This window comes from Condylura cristata, unplaced genomic scaffold (assembly GCF_000260355.1).
Source record: "Condylura cristata isolate star-nosed mole 26May11 unplaced genomic scaffold, ConCri1.0 scaffold00014, whole genome shotgun sequence".
NCBI classification, from domain to species: Eukaryota; Metazoa; Chordata; class Mammalia; order Eulipotyphla; family Talpidae; genus Condylura; species Condylura cristata.
In genome coordinates this window covers 9,998,255-10,015,742 of record NW_004567115.1, presented here as the reverse complement: position 1 = coordinate 10,015,742, position 17,488 = coordinate 9,998,255, and the positions used below count along the sequence as shown (strand labels likewise).

General features: G+C 36.4%; 1 protein-coding gene across 3 annotated transcripts in view; it reads left to right on the top strand.

Annotated features, from left to right (window-relative positions):
* The window catches only part of ARMC8 (armadillo repeat containing 8), a 102,111-nt gene that overhangs the window by 11,381 nt on the left and 73,242 nt on the right, over window positions 1-17,488 (top strand). For 2 of the 3 annotated variants that reach the window (XM_012724927.1, XM_012724926.1), the window contains exon 2: window positions 12,079-12,155. The exons of the other annotated variant lie outside the window; for it this stretch is intronic. In XM_012724927.1, the coding sequence (XP_012580381.1) occupies window positions 12,079-12,155 (77 nt within the window). The remainder of the gene's footprint in view (window positions 1-12,078; window positions 12,156-17,488) is intronic. 3 annotated transcript variants of the gene reach the window in all.

The following is a 17,488-nucleotide window of genomic DNA, read 5'->3' as shown; positions in this document are numbered from 1 at the left end:
GGAATTCTTCAAGCAATAATGTAGCAGTATTTAAGATTGCATGACTGTTTCACCAAAAAAAAGGAGAGTTGGTTTGAAATAAGACACCATTTAATAAAATGCTAATTTCAAAGTATTGATGTGTAGTTTTCTGCATTGTGGCAGCTCTAGACACTCTAAGGATAAATACAAATACACAAGTGTCTCTGGGCTTTAAAACAAACAGTTTTGTTTTTTGACTGTTCTAAGCAGTATACTTATTTGCCATTTCAGAAAATTGCCAAAATGACAAAAGGAAGTTTTTTTGGACTAAGTTTACCCCAGCTTTTGTATGCATAAATGGATAAATCTTTTTTAAAAATTCAGATTTTGGTTTCACATTGTTTTGGTGATGGGGAAGAGTTTCTGGGGCTCTTAATTGACTGGAACATTAAGAATTGTTTTAGGGGGCCCTCCCTGGTGGCGCAGCACTAAGAAGCTAAAGCCACTTCAGCATGAGTTGGATCCCTGCCCCGGAGGTGATCCACTTGGCATGGCAGACCTCTCCTGACTCACCCGCTGTTTCCCTCAGCAGCCCAGCTATTTCCCTCAGCAGCTAGTTAGTTTAGTTAGTCAGCCTGTTTGACTCCCCACTCTGTCTCTGGTGATTGCTCTCACTGCCCCTGCTTCTCTGGCCTGTACCCCAGTTTTATATGTATAAATCTTTTTTTTTAAAGATTCATTTATTTGTGCATACAGAACTGGGGTACAGGCCAGAAGCTCAGGGGTGGTGAGAGGCTTCACCAGAGACAGGGTGGGGAGCAGAACAGGCAGATTGATAAAGTACACTGCTAAGGGGAGCAGCAGGAGGGTCAGGAGAAGTCTGCCACGCCATGTGGTCACCTCCCGGGCAGGCAGATATCGAACTCATGCGGAAGTGGCTTTAGCTTCTTAGTGCTGTGTTTCAATTTGCTGTGCCACCAGGGAGGGCCCATAAATAAATCTTTTTTTTTTAAAGATTTATTTATTTATTCATATGGAACTGGGGTACCTGCCAGAGATATGGAGGGTGAGAGGATTCACCAGAGACAGAGAGGGTAGCAGAACAGGTAGATTGACGAAGTACACTGCTGAAGGGAGCAGCGGGCGGGTCAGGAGAGGTCTGCCTTGCCATTTGGATCTCTTCGGGGCAAACGGGATTAGAACTCATGCGGAAGTGGCTTTAGCTTCTTAGTGTTGTGCTTTAACCCACTGTGCCACCAGGGAGGGCCCATAAATAAATCTTTAAGAAAAATAAAGAATTGTTTTAGGTAGTGGTTCCCAGACTTCTCTCTTCTTAAAACATGTTTTTGTAGCTCCTCGTCTATACTGAAGTGAGAAATCATAAGTTAATTATTTTACATATAACTTTTTTAGTTATATGTAAGCATAACTGGCATAATTCCTAGCCATATATTAAGGTGAAAAGAGCAAGAAACTATTTTATTTTATATCATTTAAATGAGTACTATTCAGCTTCTACTAACTACAAAGGAGAAATTAAGTGGTGCTATATTTGCAAATGTACGTTTGGCTGATAATGTGAATACTAATTACAGATTGATATAGATATGATGTAATGGATGCTTAAATACAATAATTAATTTTGTTTTAAATGTGACTGAAATAAACAGCTTTTGGCAAAATACAAGCTTTTCTTTTATTCATATGGGAGTTGCGCTCTTGGAAACTTGATTTATAATAAGATGTGTCAAAACATATTTGTGGTTGTATGTAAAACAGAGTTAGATTCTAGGCTCACATAATTAAAAATGGGTTTTTGTTCTATAAGACTGCAGAGTGGGAAATCTCACATGTGGGCCTACTTTACCATGCATTGCGGAATATCTAACATCCTTGGTTCTTGTGCACTAGATAATGGTAGCACCTGTTATCCTTGTGACCACCCATATAATTTCCATGGATTTATAACATATATCCAGCAGCTAGTGCTGCCCCTTTTTAAAACTGCTGAGATGCTGAGAGCATGGGACTTTCAGGAGGAGTTAATATATAGCTATGGATCTTAATGTACCTCTCTCTTTCTTTACCTCCTCCCCCAGCTTATGATGCTGTTCTGTATAAGGACATGGAAATAAAATGTGGTGGTAAACATTTTCTCTCCTAGCATTGTCTAGCCCTCCAATATTCTATATCATGTAATTATGTTTATTGTTGCTTCTCTTTTGTCTTTTGTTGAAACATAAACTCTGAAAAGGTGGACTTTAAAATTTTTTTTTTTTGCTTTTGTTCACTACCTCAAACAGTATCTGCCTAGCTGTTTAAATGTTGGATGACTGAATTAGAGTATAGCATCAATTTTGTATACTATATCATCATAGTACTAAATTGCATTTTCAAACACACCATTGCTTCAGAACACTGTTTTGCATGTACTGTGTTCTCCATGTAGAGTCCTTATCTTATTTTCCTCCTTTTTTTCATTTTTCAAAATATTAGCCTTTCAGATTACTTATTGTTTAGACATTGCCTCCCAATTCCACCTCTCACTTTAGTACTTCAGTAATTTATCTTAGACTTGCGTTTTATCATTTATCCCTTTTTATGGTTACACTTACCATGTGTAAGTATATATTTTTAATTTTTTTTTAATTTTACAAAAGTTTACTTTTACATCATTTTGTACATTTTTTTTCCCATCTCAATTGTAATCCCCGTGGGTTTCCCATCACCAAGTCACCCGTGTTATATTTTTTAATTTAATATTTTGGGGTACAAAAATATTTGTACATATTTGTTTCCTTTCTATAAGGAATTCTTTATTATCTCCTTGTTGCATCTGGCATAATACCTGATATGGTAAAGATATTCACGTGTTGAATTTCAGCCTGAAAGAAGTTTTAAACTGAATCTTCATAGAATTCAAATACTATTTTTTGTTTGTTTCTTCTCTCCTCCAAACTAAGATATCTTCTGACATTGCTGAAGGAACAGTTTTACTTACTATTGATTGACAAGCATTCTTTTCTTTGAGGTCAGAATTCCCCATGAGACTGTAATTTTTAAATTCTAAAGCACATATAATTAGAAATAGATAGGAAAATGCTTTGTAAATGGTAACATACTAAATAAGTGTCAGATATGAAAATATTTCATATCTTTCTGTGTTGGTTGTATGAAAGAAAATACACTCAAATTATACATTAGTTTTCTTGACTGTGATTTTAAATTCTATCAGAATGCATGGTAGCAACCACAGTTATAAGAGAAGTTAGTGATATAGACTGCACAAATTTTATACATTTTAAGTAGTTTAAAATCTCAAGTAATGAAAGTTTAGATGTTTTTAGATTGTCTACCCAAGTGTATTTTTTTTAAGATTTTATTTATTTGTACATACAGAACTGGGGTACAGTCCAGAGACTCAGGGGCGGTGAGAGGCTTCACCAGAGACAGAGTGGGGAGCAGAACAGGCAGATCTATGAAGTACACTGCTGAGGAGAGCAGCGGGCGGGCGGGTCAGGAGAGTCTGCCACACCATGTGGTCACCTCCGGGGCAGGCAGGAATCGGAACTCATGCGGAAGTGGCTTTAGCTTCTCAGTGCAGTGCTTTAACCTGCTGCGCCACCAGGGAGGGCCCCAAGTGTATTTTTATCTCTTGCTAAGTACTTAGTGCTCTGAGAGGATGCTGCTATCAGACAAGGAAAAGTTGTTTTGAAAAATTAGGTTTTAACAGCAAATATGAGTGTTTTAGTATACCTGTTAAAGCAGGGGCTTTGGGTGCAAAAAGAATTTTCCTGGAATCAGTGTATGGTACTTTTACAGGGGTTTTCCATATGTTATTTGATCCATACTCTGAGCTGCATGACAATTATCAACACTTTACAATTGAAGAAAGCTGTCTCAATTTTTTTTTAAAGATTTATTTATTTATGCATACAGAGTTTGGGTACAGGCCAGAGGTGCAGGGGCAGTGAGAGGATTCACCAGAGACAGAGTAGGGAGCAGAACATGGCCCACTGACAAAGTACACAGTTGAGGGGAGCAGTAGGCGGGTCAAGAGAGGTCTGCCACGCCATGTTGATCACCTCTGGGGTGGGGATCGAACACATGCTGAAGTACCTTTAGTTCTCAGTGCTGTGCTTTAACCCGCTGCGCCACCAGGGAGGACCTGTCTCAGATACTTTATTTTAGCCCTAAGTTACAAAGCTAGTAAGGGACATAACTCAAACCCAAGTCTTCAAATGCCAAATTATTTGTTTTTCTATCATACAATGCCTGAATATGTTAGAATTTTTGAAATAAAGCTTTTCATGAAATAAGATATACTTGGCAGCTCTCCCTGGTGGCTCAGTGGGTTAAAGCTCTGCGCTATGAAGCTCTCCATAACCACTGCAGCACAAGTTCGATCTCTAGCCAAGGAGGTAATCCACATGGCATGGCAGACCTCTGCTATCTCACTTGCTGCTCTCCTCAGCACTGTATATTTAAGTCTGCTCTCCACTCTGTCTCTGATGAATCCTCTCACCCCCTTCACCTCTGGTCTGTATCCCAGTTCTAATATGCATAAATAACTAAATCTTAAAAAAAAAAAAGAAGAAGAAATAAGATATACTTGATATTTTCTTATTAATTCTTAACATGGCATTCTTCTTTGCTATCTAATAAATACAGTATTTTACCCTAAAGCTTAATTTGAAACATTTATAACTTTTTGATTTAAATCCTATTCATGGCTAAATCTGAGATTTAGTAATTTTGTGTTCAAAATTCTTCCCTTAAGAATTTTTTTTCAAAAGGCATGGTTTTTCACTTCAGTTATGGGTAGATTATTCACTAGCAACTGTTCTAGTTTGCCTTTTCAGATATCTGACCAATTTTCTGAACTATCTTTGCCCCTGAATAAAAGGTAGGGTTATTTGTACAATCTTCATCTCCAGCACTCTTCACTTTTGTATATTCTCTATAATTTATAGTGTCTCTAATTTTTTTGGAGGGGACACTGTAAAAGGACACATTTATAAGGAAAAGAGAAAGGAAGCAGAAAGGCAAATGTGTAGACACAGGTATGCAGAAAGGTGCTTTTGAAAAGGGTTGGTTTGTTGAAGGAGCTGTCTACATAGATGCAGGTGGACAGTCTTGCAACTAAATCTGCTTTAACTCTTAAAATAATCCTGGCTTGGGTGGTAAATTTGAAGGTTCATTAGTTATCTGATATTTTGTTATGCAACAAATTACTCTGAAGCTTAGCTGCTTAAAACAGCACTTCTTATGTCACAGTTTCTAGAGGTCAGGAATCAGGTGTGACTTTGCCCCAAAGTGTCTCTTGAAATTGTATTCAGTATGTCAGTTCTTTCCTGAAGTCTCATTTGAGAGGGAATCTGCTTCCAAGCTCAGTCACTTAGTAATTGGTAGGATTTAGTTCCCTGTGGGCTGAGGGGTCATAGCACCTGGCTTTTGAGAAGAGGGAAGGGGAGAATGAGGGACAGGGTGAGAAACAGCTCTGAAATGACATCCCAGCCCTTCAACTGCACTGTTTGCTAGGATCAGTCTCTACTTCAGAGTCTCACTCAAGGGGAGAGATGGCTTCCTACCACAGAGGACTGTCTCAATAAAAGGGAAATTACTTCCATAAAATACTACTTCACAATGGATGTCAGCTCCACCTGTTTTTACTTTTGTTTTGCTGAGAAAATGTGCTTTGTGTTCTTATCTTTCTCTTCCTCCTCCTGCTCTACCAATACCATACCGTCTTACACACAGTAAATTAAGCTTTTTAAATTAATTCTAGTTTGCATATTTGTTGCATACAAACTCTAATGAAGGAATCCATGTATATCTTCACATAATATAATGGGTGGAGTGTAAGCATAGCTATAACAGGTTTTTAGTATATATATTTGTGGTAGCTTTTTTGAAGTTTTGAATGTGTAAAATGAGTTCAGAGCCAGGCTTGAAGGGCTCATTAACGCCTCTGCTTGGAGCCCTGTGCCAATAGCGAGGTCATAGTCTGACCTTTGCTGGCTTTGTTCTCCATCCTGGGCACAGACTGTACCCTGGGCTTTGCTGGCTACTTAGCATAGTCACTTTATTGGTTGGAGTGATGGAAGAATCACAGTGTGCACAACCCCTTCCAGCTAGTAGAAGTTACATAATTTAAAAGAGCGCCGGTGTTTTGAAGTGAGGGTGAAGCAACATGAAAGGACAAAATGTCAGAGACCCTCCTACCTTCTTTCCTCTTTGGGCAGGACAGGTAAAGGATCCCCAAGACTTCTCATATTTGGGGGAATAAAAAAGAATGCCCAGATCAAACTGCCCCTCGTCAGCATTCACATTGTTGGCAAGAATAAAGAAGAACCCCAAATTCTCCCACCCCACTCAGAGCCCTCATTCCTGTGCTGTCCCTTGAGTGCATCAAGATTAAGGTCTTTTTCTGTTTATATTGACTACCATGGGAGGCTCAGGACTCTAGGGTCATCCCTCATGCTCAGGTGGTTTTGTCTGTGACACATCCCTTTGCCTGAGCCTTTCATGGGTTTACCCTTAGCAGCCCCTTCTCTGAACAGTTCCTTCATCTTTTTGTTTAAATTGAAAGTGTACTTTCTACCTGATGACATCCTCTTCCTACCTTTCCTTTAATCTTCTTAGCTGGTGGCTCTTTTCTTTCCCTCCCATGTTCCTCATATTATTAGATTAAAAGGTGGAGCGTAAAGAGTCTTGCTCCTCATTGCTCTTTCAGCCCTCTTTCTTTTTCTCTGCTCTAAACACTTCAACTGTGAATCTCATCAGATTCTAGTTTGTTATGATCATCTGCAGATGCCCCCTTATTTCTTTAAGATTTTGACTCTTAGCTTGTGGTCACTTTCTAACATTACGTCTGTGATAATTTGATTATGTATTGGTGCTGCCTGGTACATTTCCCTGACCAGTTATTGGTCCTAGAGTTTCTTTTTTTTTTTCAAACAGCCCTCTATCCCTCTCCCTTTCTTTGTCCCTCTCCCTCTCTTTCACACACACACCACTTTCAGTCTCAAAAAAATTTTAAAAGAACAGAAAATATCCACAAACTCTCACTACTGTATCATAACTGCCTAATTAATTCTCACTATTTATTATACTCTCCAAGCTCTGCCTGGTCAGTAAATCCCCATTATTCATGAACACTGGTCCAAAAGTTCTCCCTGCCCTAGTGTGGCATCAGTTGTTTTTTTTTTTTTTTCTCTATTGAAAAAGTTTTTCATCAGTGAGTTAAGCATGTTCTAATTTAGGATTTTTTTTAAAAGAGTTTTTCTGTCTCTGCTTCTCCCTCCCTCTGTTTCTTCACTTCCTTTTAGATTGAAACTCCTCTCAAGAGTTGTCTCTATTTACTTTCTGTAATTACTCTTGGACCCCACTACTCTGCCATAATACTCTTGTCAAGCTTATTGATGCCGTCCATGCTCTTAAACCACATAGTAGTATGTTTATACTGCAATCAGTAGTATTTAATGTGGCTGACTACTGTCTCATGTGAACCAGTCTCTCATTTGGCTGCTAGGTTTCTTCCCACCACATTGACTGCTTGTTCATGTACTCTAAAGTTCAGTCTTCAGGGCTTGCTTTTATCTACCCATGGTCACTCCCTACTGAACCCATCCCATTTATAAGCTGACAATACATTGCCCACAACTCTTCTAAACGCTAGACTTACATATACACTTTCCAAGTTGGCATTGTCACTTGAATGTCTGTTAAAATTCTCAGTCCTGATATGTCCAGAGTAAGTTTTCATGTTTTTTAATATTTTTTATTTATGCATACAGAACTGGGGTGAGGCCAGAGGTGCGGGGGTGAGAAGATTCACCAGAGACAGAGTGGGGAGCAGAAGAGGTAAATCTATGCAATACACTGCTGAGGGGAGCAGTGGGTAAGATAGGAGAAGAAGTCTGCTCTGGCTTGATAGTTCTGAGTCTTTAACCCCTGTGCCACCAGGACCCTCCCACCCCAAAGAAGTTTTTGACCTTTACTCAAACCCAGTCTTTCTAGGTACTCTGGCAAAATGTGAAATGTTATTCTTGGTTTTTCTCGTCTTTCATACCACACACCTAGTCTGACTATCCAATTTGACAGTTATTAGAACTTCAGCATTTACCTGAAATCTGAGAGAATCTTGCTACCGCCAAATCTCTTACTTTAGTCCCCACTACCATTATCTCTGAAATAACATTTCTGATGATTGAAATTTAGCCTCCTACCTTAGTCTCTTTGCTTTTGTTTTCTAGCCCTCTTCACACTATTGTCTGTTTCTAAAATTGGAACCAGAGCAACCCTTCTAAAACAAATCACTTATGTCTATTTTCTGGAAATTCTCTAATGACTTTCTAGCACCATGAAAATCAGAGTTCTTGGGAAAACATGAATTCTGCATGGTATGACTTATGCGAAGAAATGGAAAAAAACAAAGAAAGATTCAGGCAAGCTTTAAAATAAACCTTTGAAAGCTGACCTTAGAACTGATGCATCTAGAGATGAAAAGGGGTTAGGACAGTATGAGGAGAGAGCATAGTAGACTGTTGTGGAGGACTGTGGATAGCTTGTTGATGGTTATGCTAGGAAGACTACACTTGAAGTAGGAAAGCCTATCCTTCCGAAATACTAACAGTGATACAAGCCAGTGGTACTACTAAATTAAAGTATATATATATTTTAAAAACAAAATCCAGTGACCAACAAGGTTTCTATTTAGCTTTGTCCCATGGAAAAATAATACAATGCACACTTGTAATTTAAAATATCCTAATATCCATGCTGATAAAGAAAACATAACATAAAATTATGAAAAGATAACATAAAATTAATTTTAATATATTTTATGTAAGCCAGTAGATCAAAATATTTGTTTCAATATGTAATCAAATATAAGAAATTATTAAATTATTTTACTCTTTTATATTAAATCAAAATTCAATGCTTTGATATAGTTTGGATACCAAATTATGGTTGGAAATACTTGATTTGCATTTAAGTCCTGCAAAATTTATAGTTGAAAAAGTGGATTGATATATCTAAGTGGTTCTAAAAATTCTTAAATTTTTTCTAATAACTGCATCCAGTGTTGGTTTTTAATTTAAAATTTAATTAAAGTTAAAAACCTTAAATTTAGTTCCCAGTCACATTTCAAATGCTCAATAGCCACATGAGATTATTGGTCATCATATTGGACAATTCAGCTCTTTACCATCTGGCTTCTCTTCTCTGATCTCATCTCCTACTGCTTTTCTCTTTGCTTATTCTGCTCCAGCTACAATGACCTCCTGTTATTTGATCACAGCTATTTCATAGCCTTTGCATTTTGCTGTTCTCTTGCCTAAAAAACTTTGCTTCCAAATAATTGATTTACTCACTTTCTTCAGGTCTTTGTTTAAATGCCACCTTCTTAGATGGCCGATCTCTATATACCAATAGTCTTCTTTCTCAATTTTACATTCTCAGGTTGCCTTTTGAAGTAAGAGAGAAAAGGGCCGAGAGGGGAAAAGGGAACCTGAGCTATAAAAGGAAGGCAGTGAAATATGAAAATTGTTCCATACAGACAAATAAATGACTGTATTAGGTAAAAGCACAGAGTAAAATTAAAGTTCAATAAGTCACCATATCCTCTCAACTTGCTACTTTATTATGTATGTAGCTGAGAGGATTATCTTTCATGTACTGGCCTCTTATATTGGTAGATTGTAAGTTCCTTGAATGCAATTCCTTGAATTCAAGGCTGTTACTTTCGCTTCTTCTTTTACCTTCTTTGAGACTTTGCATAGAACTTTGACCAAGAGGCACTCTGAACTCCAGTTATGGTGATTGCCTACCTGCTAGTTAATCTTTGGTATTTTACATGCTGTGATTCCTCTCTACTCTCTCCTCTTATTCAGTGCCTGCAACTGATGCACTTGTTGATAGACCTGTGTTGTTGTGTTGTCTTCAGTTGCCCTATGCCTGTGATTGTGACTTCACTGTTTTTTGTCAGTTCTTGTAAATTTTTATTCATTTTCCAAAACCAGCTCCTCTAAACTTTCACTGAGTCTCCTAGTTTAATTAAGCCCTAAGTGTTGCCTCTATGAGTATATACTTTTGTTTTGTAATCTAGTAGGGAATATAAGCATATAATCACAATTTCAATAAGAATTCTTGAGGGCAAGGACATTGATCTTATAAATATTAAAAAGTCTTTGATGCCTTGTTCAGTGCCTTGTGTACAATAGGTACCCACTGCTTGTTAAATTGAATGAACCAGGCACAGAGCAGTCTAAAATGTGGGTTTTAAATTTGTGCCTTTTTAAAAGTCACATTGATGTTGATCTGTGTGGAGAGGAACAGTAAATCAAAGATCAGTGCCTGGATAGGAAGGGGGTTCAGTGTCTGAGGTGCTCAGAGGAAGTTTCATGTTGGAAAACTAGGAAAGTATGTGTGCTCAGAGGGACAAAACTCAACAGTTTGTATCACAGGAAAACTGATCTCAGTTTACCCTGGGTTTTACTTTTGGTGTATTATTTCTTGATACATATGCATTGTTCAAATCCCTGCTGTTAACATATAGCAGTCTGATACCTGGGTAAGGATCATCCTTCATGTGTTGACCAAGGGACTGGTAGACACCACACTCTTTATTAAGAGGCCTTCATAATCTGTGATTCTTTTGTTGTTTTGAAAAACCAGACCCTATTAACAGGCACTTTTGTGGTGCTTTAGTGGGCACAAACATTTTTATCAGTTTTGCTGCTTTAGTTAGCCACTGTTTGTTTTTTTATAAGTGGGATATATAGTCCTTCCCTGGTGGCTCAGCGGCTTAGGATGCAGCACTACAAGCTATCCGCAGCTGCTTCAGTGAGAGTTCGATCCTGCAAGTGGCTCCGGATGTGATCCACGTGGCACAGCAGACCTCTCCTGTCTTGCCCACTGCTCCCTTCAGCAGTGTATTTCAGTCTATCCACCTGTTCTGTTCCCCACTCTGTGTCTGGTGAATCCTCTCACTGCCCTTGCACCTCTGGCCTGTACTCAAATTCTGTATGCATAAATAAACAAATCTTTAAAAAAAAATAACTGGGATATATACTAAAAGTGGATATTTGGATTGCATGTGAAGATATTTTGGTAGAAAACTCATGAAAACACTTTGCTTTTTTGGATTAAGGATATAGTCAGAAAATTAGATTTTATGTAGTTTTTCTCCAGATATTTTTGGTTACTCAAACACTTAAGTTGGTACTGTGTCTTGGCAATTAATTCTTTTCTACTGAGCAATTCTGGTAAAATGATAAAGTATTCCTTCCTCTCTAGGATAATTATTTTCTAGTGGGTATGTGAAAATATTCTAGCAGGCATCAGAAAGAAACAGCAATGAACAAAAACTTTATCTCTGATTCTTACACATTTGTTCTTTCTTTTAAATAAGGTAAAATATTGAAAACTAAATATAAAATGTTTTCCCTTACCCAAATAAGAAATATTATAATAGAAGAAACCCTACAAGTATATGAATAAAAGAGATGTCTCTTCTTGCTCTTTATATCCTAACTCCTCCCCCTTCTATCCAGCCTTATTTAGTTCAGACAAAGTAACTTAGATCTCATCAGTAACACTTCTTAATTGTTTTTCTCTCACAGAAAGTGAACCATCATTTTAATTTTTTGCTTGTGTCTACCTCCTTACATTGTAGGTACTATGCATCGGCTTGATGCAGCTCTACTTGTAGTCTCATGTAGTCTCCTTGTTTCTTGCTGATGGCCAGATTTTCTCTCCGTTTAGTGGATACTGAACAGCAGTAACTTTCCTTTCTGTGAATATGTAGGTGACAATAATTAAGAAATTTAGCTCTTGCTTCTTAACATTTATAGCCCTTTCTTTCTATTGGAAAATTTGCAGGCCTCACCACAAGGTTGCCCTGTCTAGTTATATTTTTAGTGAGAACTGGGTATCTTTTTCCTTCCCCATCTTAATATTTATCTTGTCACAGACTTTTCTCAGAATGACCTAATATGAGTATTTTATGATACTAATGCATATACTTTGTTAGATTACATTTCTATTTGGCTTTGTGAATTTGTAATTTGCATGGCTTCAGATGTTATAATTTTTCCCCCCACTTTCTAGGAAGTAACAGCTAGCAGTCGCCACTATGTTGACAGGCTATTTGACCCTGATCCCCAGAAAGTTCTACAAGGTGTCATGTAAGTAGTATGTACTTAAAAGTCTATTGAAAATTGTTGTTTGTTTTCTACTTGAATCTGCCAAATATTATAATTTTGAAAATGTGAATTATCTTTTTTTTTTTTTTTTCGTCTTGGAAAGCTCCCCTGACATTTATGACTTTAATATTGTACTATAAAGAATTGTGTAGTTGTTAACTGACATGGTTTGCTTTGGCTTTTGTAGAATATTTGTTTTACATTAAAAAAATGTTTCATTGGAGAATGAGTTTGTGACTTTAATATCCACAAGAGCTAGAGAATTAAAATTGATGATCTGTTATAATTGGAAGGAGGTATAGATTAGGCCACTGGGGTTCTTTTGTTTTTATTTTTGAGTTAATGCATCCTCTGAAGTGTGGATCTTCTGGTGATGTTTTAAATATCAGAGTTTAGGAAGCAGTCATTAGTGAATGTAAAGAAACTCTTGATTTTCTAAATGCCCTTCTTTTTTCCAAAATTCCCTTATGTCTAATGAGTGGAAACACATTTAAATAAAATACTTGAGGTAATACTGCTTTTAAAAAATTAAGTGTGGCCATTACAAGTGTTAAGATTACAAGTGATTGAAAAATGATTATCTCTCCTAAGAACCAATTAGGGCATTTAAACACAGAGTGCAAAGGAAGAATGTTTAGCCTAATTAGTCTTATAGGGCTGGGTACACTGAGGACCCCTAGGTCTCAACTGTGTCCAGGGAAGGAGCACACAGACAGATAGGGTGGGGATGAGATGCACTTGGGATAGCACTGAGGGCCCAGCAAATCCCTTTCTTCCCTTACTGCTAGTATTAGCAGCCAAGCAGTACCTTGTTTTATTCTTGCTCAACTATGGCAAGGTTAGGATATTTTATTTATAGGAATTTCTACTGAATGCAGTTCTTATTTAGACACTACTCCCCATCCCCCCGAATAAGGCATTGTAGAAGGGATGTCTTTGAGGGGTGGGGGTAGGATTTGTAAAGTGAAAGCAAGATAAAAGTGAATAAGACTGCTTGATTATTCAAACTGAACTGAAGAGGTGAGGAAAGGGGTAGAGGTCCTTTAGCCTGAGACTTGATACCTGTCCTCATATCTCAGTTTACAGAAACAGGAGATGCTGCATCTTCTTTTCTCATTATGTCAGTTTTGCCTTTATTCCCTTAACTATAAAACTATATAATGATTTAATCAACCTCTTTATAAGTTAGTTATCATTGTTACTAGAAAATGGCATTGAATCCGTTCGTTAAATAAATCTATTTTGGTTATACCTGTGCAGGCACACACACAAGTCAGTAGAGGGGAATAGATTTAATTAAACATTACTTAGATTTAATTAAACATTACTTAGGCAGATACCATACATAGTTCTGTATATTGATAGTCACAAATATTAAGATCATCAATAAATAGCTTAAATATTAAATAAATATCTTCTACAATCAATGACATTTCCAAATAAGCTATTTATTGAAAATGTCATTGATTGTAGAAGATATTATCATTTTTATTACTATTAATATGATTCTCTAAGGTTGATAAAATAGCAAATAAAGCATTAAAATGCACTGGGATGAGTGTAATATAACCAACTGCTATGGTTTGATCATCTTAGTGCCTCTTAAAAAATGCTTGTTTCATATGCTTCATTGTTAATTAAGGTGATAAAACTCATTTGAAGGGGATTGTAGAAGGAAAGAGCATGGGCTTTGGAGTTGAACACCAGAGGTTAAATTTCTAGATCTAACTATCCTGTTGGATTCCTTTCCTAATTTTGTGACTGGGCAAATTGACTTTGTTGAGCTTTAGTCTAATCATGTGAAAAGGGAGATTAATACTGCCAACTTGTTGTAAAAGTTAAGTCAGAAATATAAAATTATATGTAAGTATAAAAATATTAAATAACATTCAATGCCAGTATGTGTAGTTACCCACAAATTGGTACATAAGTGCTTAGTTGTTATTGACCTTAATTTAAAACAATTTCATATAAAATAAAATGATTCTTTACAAAGAAGAGAGAAGAAAATTAAAAAAAAAAAATCAAAACCATTCAAACCAAAGAAGAGGGAGAAGAGTTAAAATTCTGGATTAAGGGCCCTTCCTGGTGGCTCAGCGGGTTAAAGCACAACACTAAGAAATTAAGCCACTTCAGCATGAGTTCAGTCCCTGCTGGAAGGTGATCCACATGGCATGGCAGACCTCTCCTGATCCACCTGCTGTTCCTCCCAGCAGTGTACTTCCTTGATCTGACTGTTCTGCTCCCCACTCTGTCTCTGGTGAATCCTCTTACCACTCCTGCACCTCTGGCCTGTAACCCAGTTCTGTATGCATAAATAAATAAATCTTTTTTTAAAGTAATACAATAGTTTATTTTTCATCATTTTGTGCATTTTTTCATCTCAGTTGTAATCCCGGTGGGTTTCCCATCACCAAGTCACCCCTGTGCCATCACCATAGTCCAGTGCATTTTCCTCCCACCGCTGTTTTTGATCCCATTCCCCACTGCATCCCCATAAAATGTCTCTGGCATATAGCTGTTCATTATTATTATTATTTTCTTGCCTGGTCCATTTTACTCCTGCTATGAGTGAAACCATCCGGTAATTTTCCTTTTCTTTCTGGCTTATTTCACTAAGAATGATCTTTTCCAGCTCCATCCATGTTGCTGCAAAAGGCATGTGTTTCTTTCTTTCTTTCTTTCTTTTTAGTTGCTGAGTAATATTCCATTATGTATATGTACCACATCTTTTTAATCCAGTCATCCACTTTTGGGCATTTTGGCTGTTTCCATGTCTTTCCAATTGTAAATAAGGCAGCAATAAACATGGGGGTGCAGTTATCTTTTTAAAACAGTGTTTTTGTGTCTTTTGGGTAGATACCCAGAAGTGGGATTGCTGGGTTGTAGGGAAGCTCCATGTTAAGCAGTTTGAGGAACCTCCAACCTCCAAACAGTTTTCCATAGTGGTTGTACTAGTTTGCATTCCCACCAGCAGTGCCGGAGAGTTCCTTTTTCTCCACATCCTCGCCAACATTTGTCATTGCTAGTTGTTTTAAATGTGCCATTCTCACTGGGGTTAGCCGGTATCTCATTGTGGTTTTAATTTAAATCTCCCTTATAAATAAATAAATATTTTTAAAAAATTCTGGATTTAGAAAAGAGGGTGTGAATGAAGACAACATTGCACTAAACCTGATTGCTAATTTTAGTACTAAAATCTATCTAGATATTAGTCTCCCTCCACCTTTTCACTGGGAATACATTCCAAGACCCCCAACAGATGCCTGAAACCACTAGTAGTATATACTATATTCTCCTATACAGATAGACCTATGATAAAAATTGATTTATGAATTAGACACAATATTAAATTAACAATAATAAAATAGAATAATTAATAATGGACAATAGTATATACTATATTAAAATTTTGTGAATATGGTGTGTATAATTCTCTCAAAACACATTCTTTGTAATATTTTCAGATAGTAGCAACAGGTAAGCAAAAAACAATCATAGCTAAAGGGAATAGTTTTAGAGGGACAGATCACTCAAAATCTTATTTTATGTGAAAATAGAACTGACCTTAAGGGATGTATGGTGTAATTTGATAAAGCTTCCTTTTCCCTAAAAAATAAATATTTATTCTATTTGATTTAATTCACTCCTAAACTTTGTCACTGTCTGAAAAGTAATTGTATATAGTGAAGAGAATAAAAAGTGACTAATATTATTAACATTTTCTTTATTTTTAAAATTATTGACAGAGAAAAGGAAGAATCAAATGATGTTTAGGAAGAGTGTTGCCTGATATTATCCTTCTTATACACAGTTCACAGCCACCACTGAATCGCACAGACACCATTACTAGACCAAAAACAGGTAGCTAGGAGTTGACAACAAAGTGTAAACAACCAAAGGCAGCTGACTAATTTTAGTGGGGGAAAGATATAGAAGTAGTCAGCTTTGAATCCAGAATATCTAATTGGGAAGACATAAAAGAATTGTCAGTTGGCTTTAGCTACAAAATAGTTTTATCATTTTTTAGCAATATTAAGTTTGGTCTTCGCAGTAAATATTGTGAACATATAAAAAAGGCAAAACAAAATTGAAAAATGAAAGGTGAGTAATGAGCTTTCAACATACTATGACTAATCTCAATTATGTAGTTATAATTTTTAGCCTTTGCAACTACAGCAAAGAGTAAAAGTATCAGATAAACTACTGAATTACAAATTCCAGTTTCTTCCAGCATGGAGACCTGTGGACTACTTTAGAAAAAGCAATTGCAGGATATTTCTTGGTGATATTACTGCAGTATTAGCATAGTCATAGTAATTCTTATATTGGACTAACTATTCAGTGTTTTTGTAACTCATGAGTCAAAACTGCTAAAACACTGTTTTTTCAAGGTATGTAAATTAGAGCAGCTGGTCAGATTTTTACTATAGTGATTTTCCATGAAAAGATCAGATATCCCTATGTGGCCTTACCTTAGTATACTTTCTATTAACAGGCAAAAGGAAATAGAACCAAGTATGTCTGACTTTGTAGTTTCACAGTGAGTAGAACCAGAAAACTAGAGTGGATTTGTCTGGCACACACTTGTGGATACTATAGAATTGTATGGTTTTCACAAGTAACCCATTTCCTCTTCATACTTGAAGACTTACTCAAAAGTATCTTTTGGTGTATTTTAATGTACTGACAAAAAATTTATTTTGGTAATGCTTAATTTGATTTTCTGATTCTAGGAAATTATGTACCTCTAGTTTTAGTAGACTGTAGATAGGTTCTATTCTTGCATGAGCTAAATATACAAGCTCCCATCAAGTCAAGCCTTTAAGGATTTTTAAAGGATATGTTTCAAGATAAAGGAATAGCCTGTATGCACACACACACACACACAAAATCAGTTACTCTTAAAAGTATCATAGGGAAGCATTAAAAAAAAATGTCCTTAATACCAAATGAAATAAATGATTCTGAGTCTTATTTGCTTATATGTTCTGAAGTTAGCCAGCCAGAGAATTATAGTTAAAAGGGTGGCAAGATTCTCTAGAAATTATTAGATCAAAGTGACATAGTCTGCATGTTTGTGTCCATGGCGTTAACTTTGAATCTCAATAATGGTTATATATTTGTACATGTGTATATATCTTTTCATATTTATAAACCACTTAAGTGTATGTTGTTTATTATTCCATTATATTCTATCACTTATATTCTATGCATTCTCACATATTCATATGCATATTCACAAGTTGTGTGTGTGTGTGTTTCTGTGTGTGTGTATATAGGCTTTTTTTTTTTTTTTTTTTGCTTTATCTTAA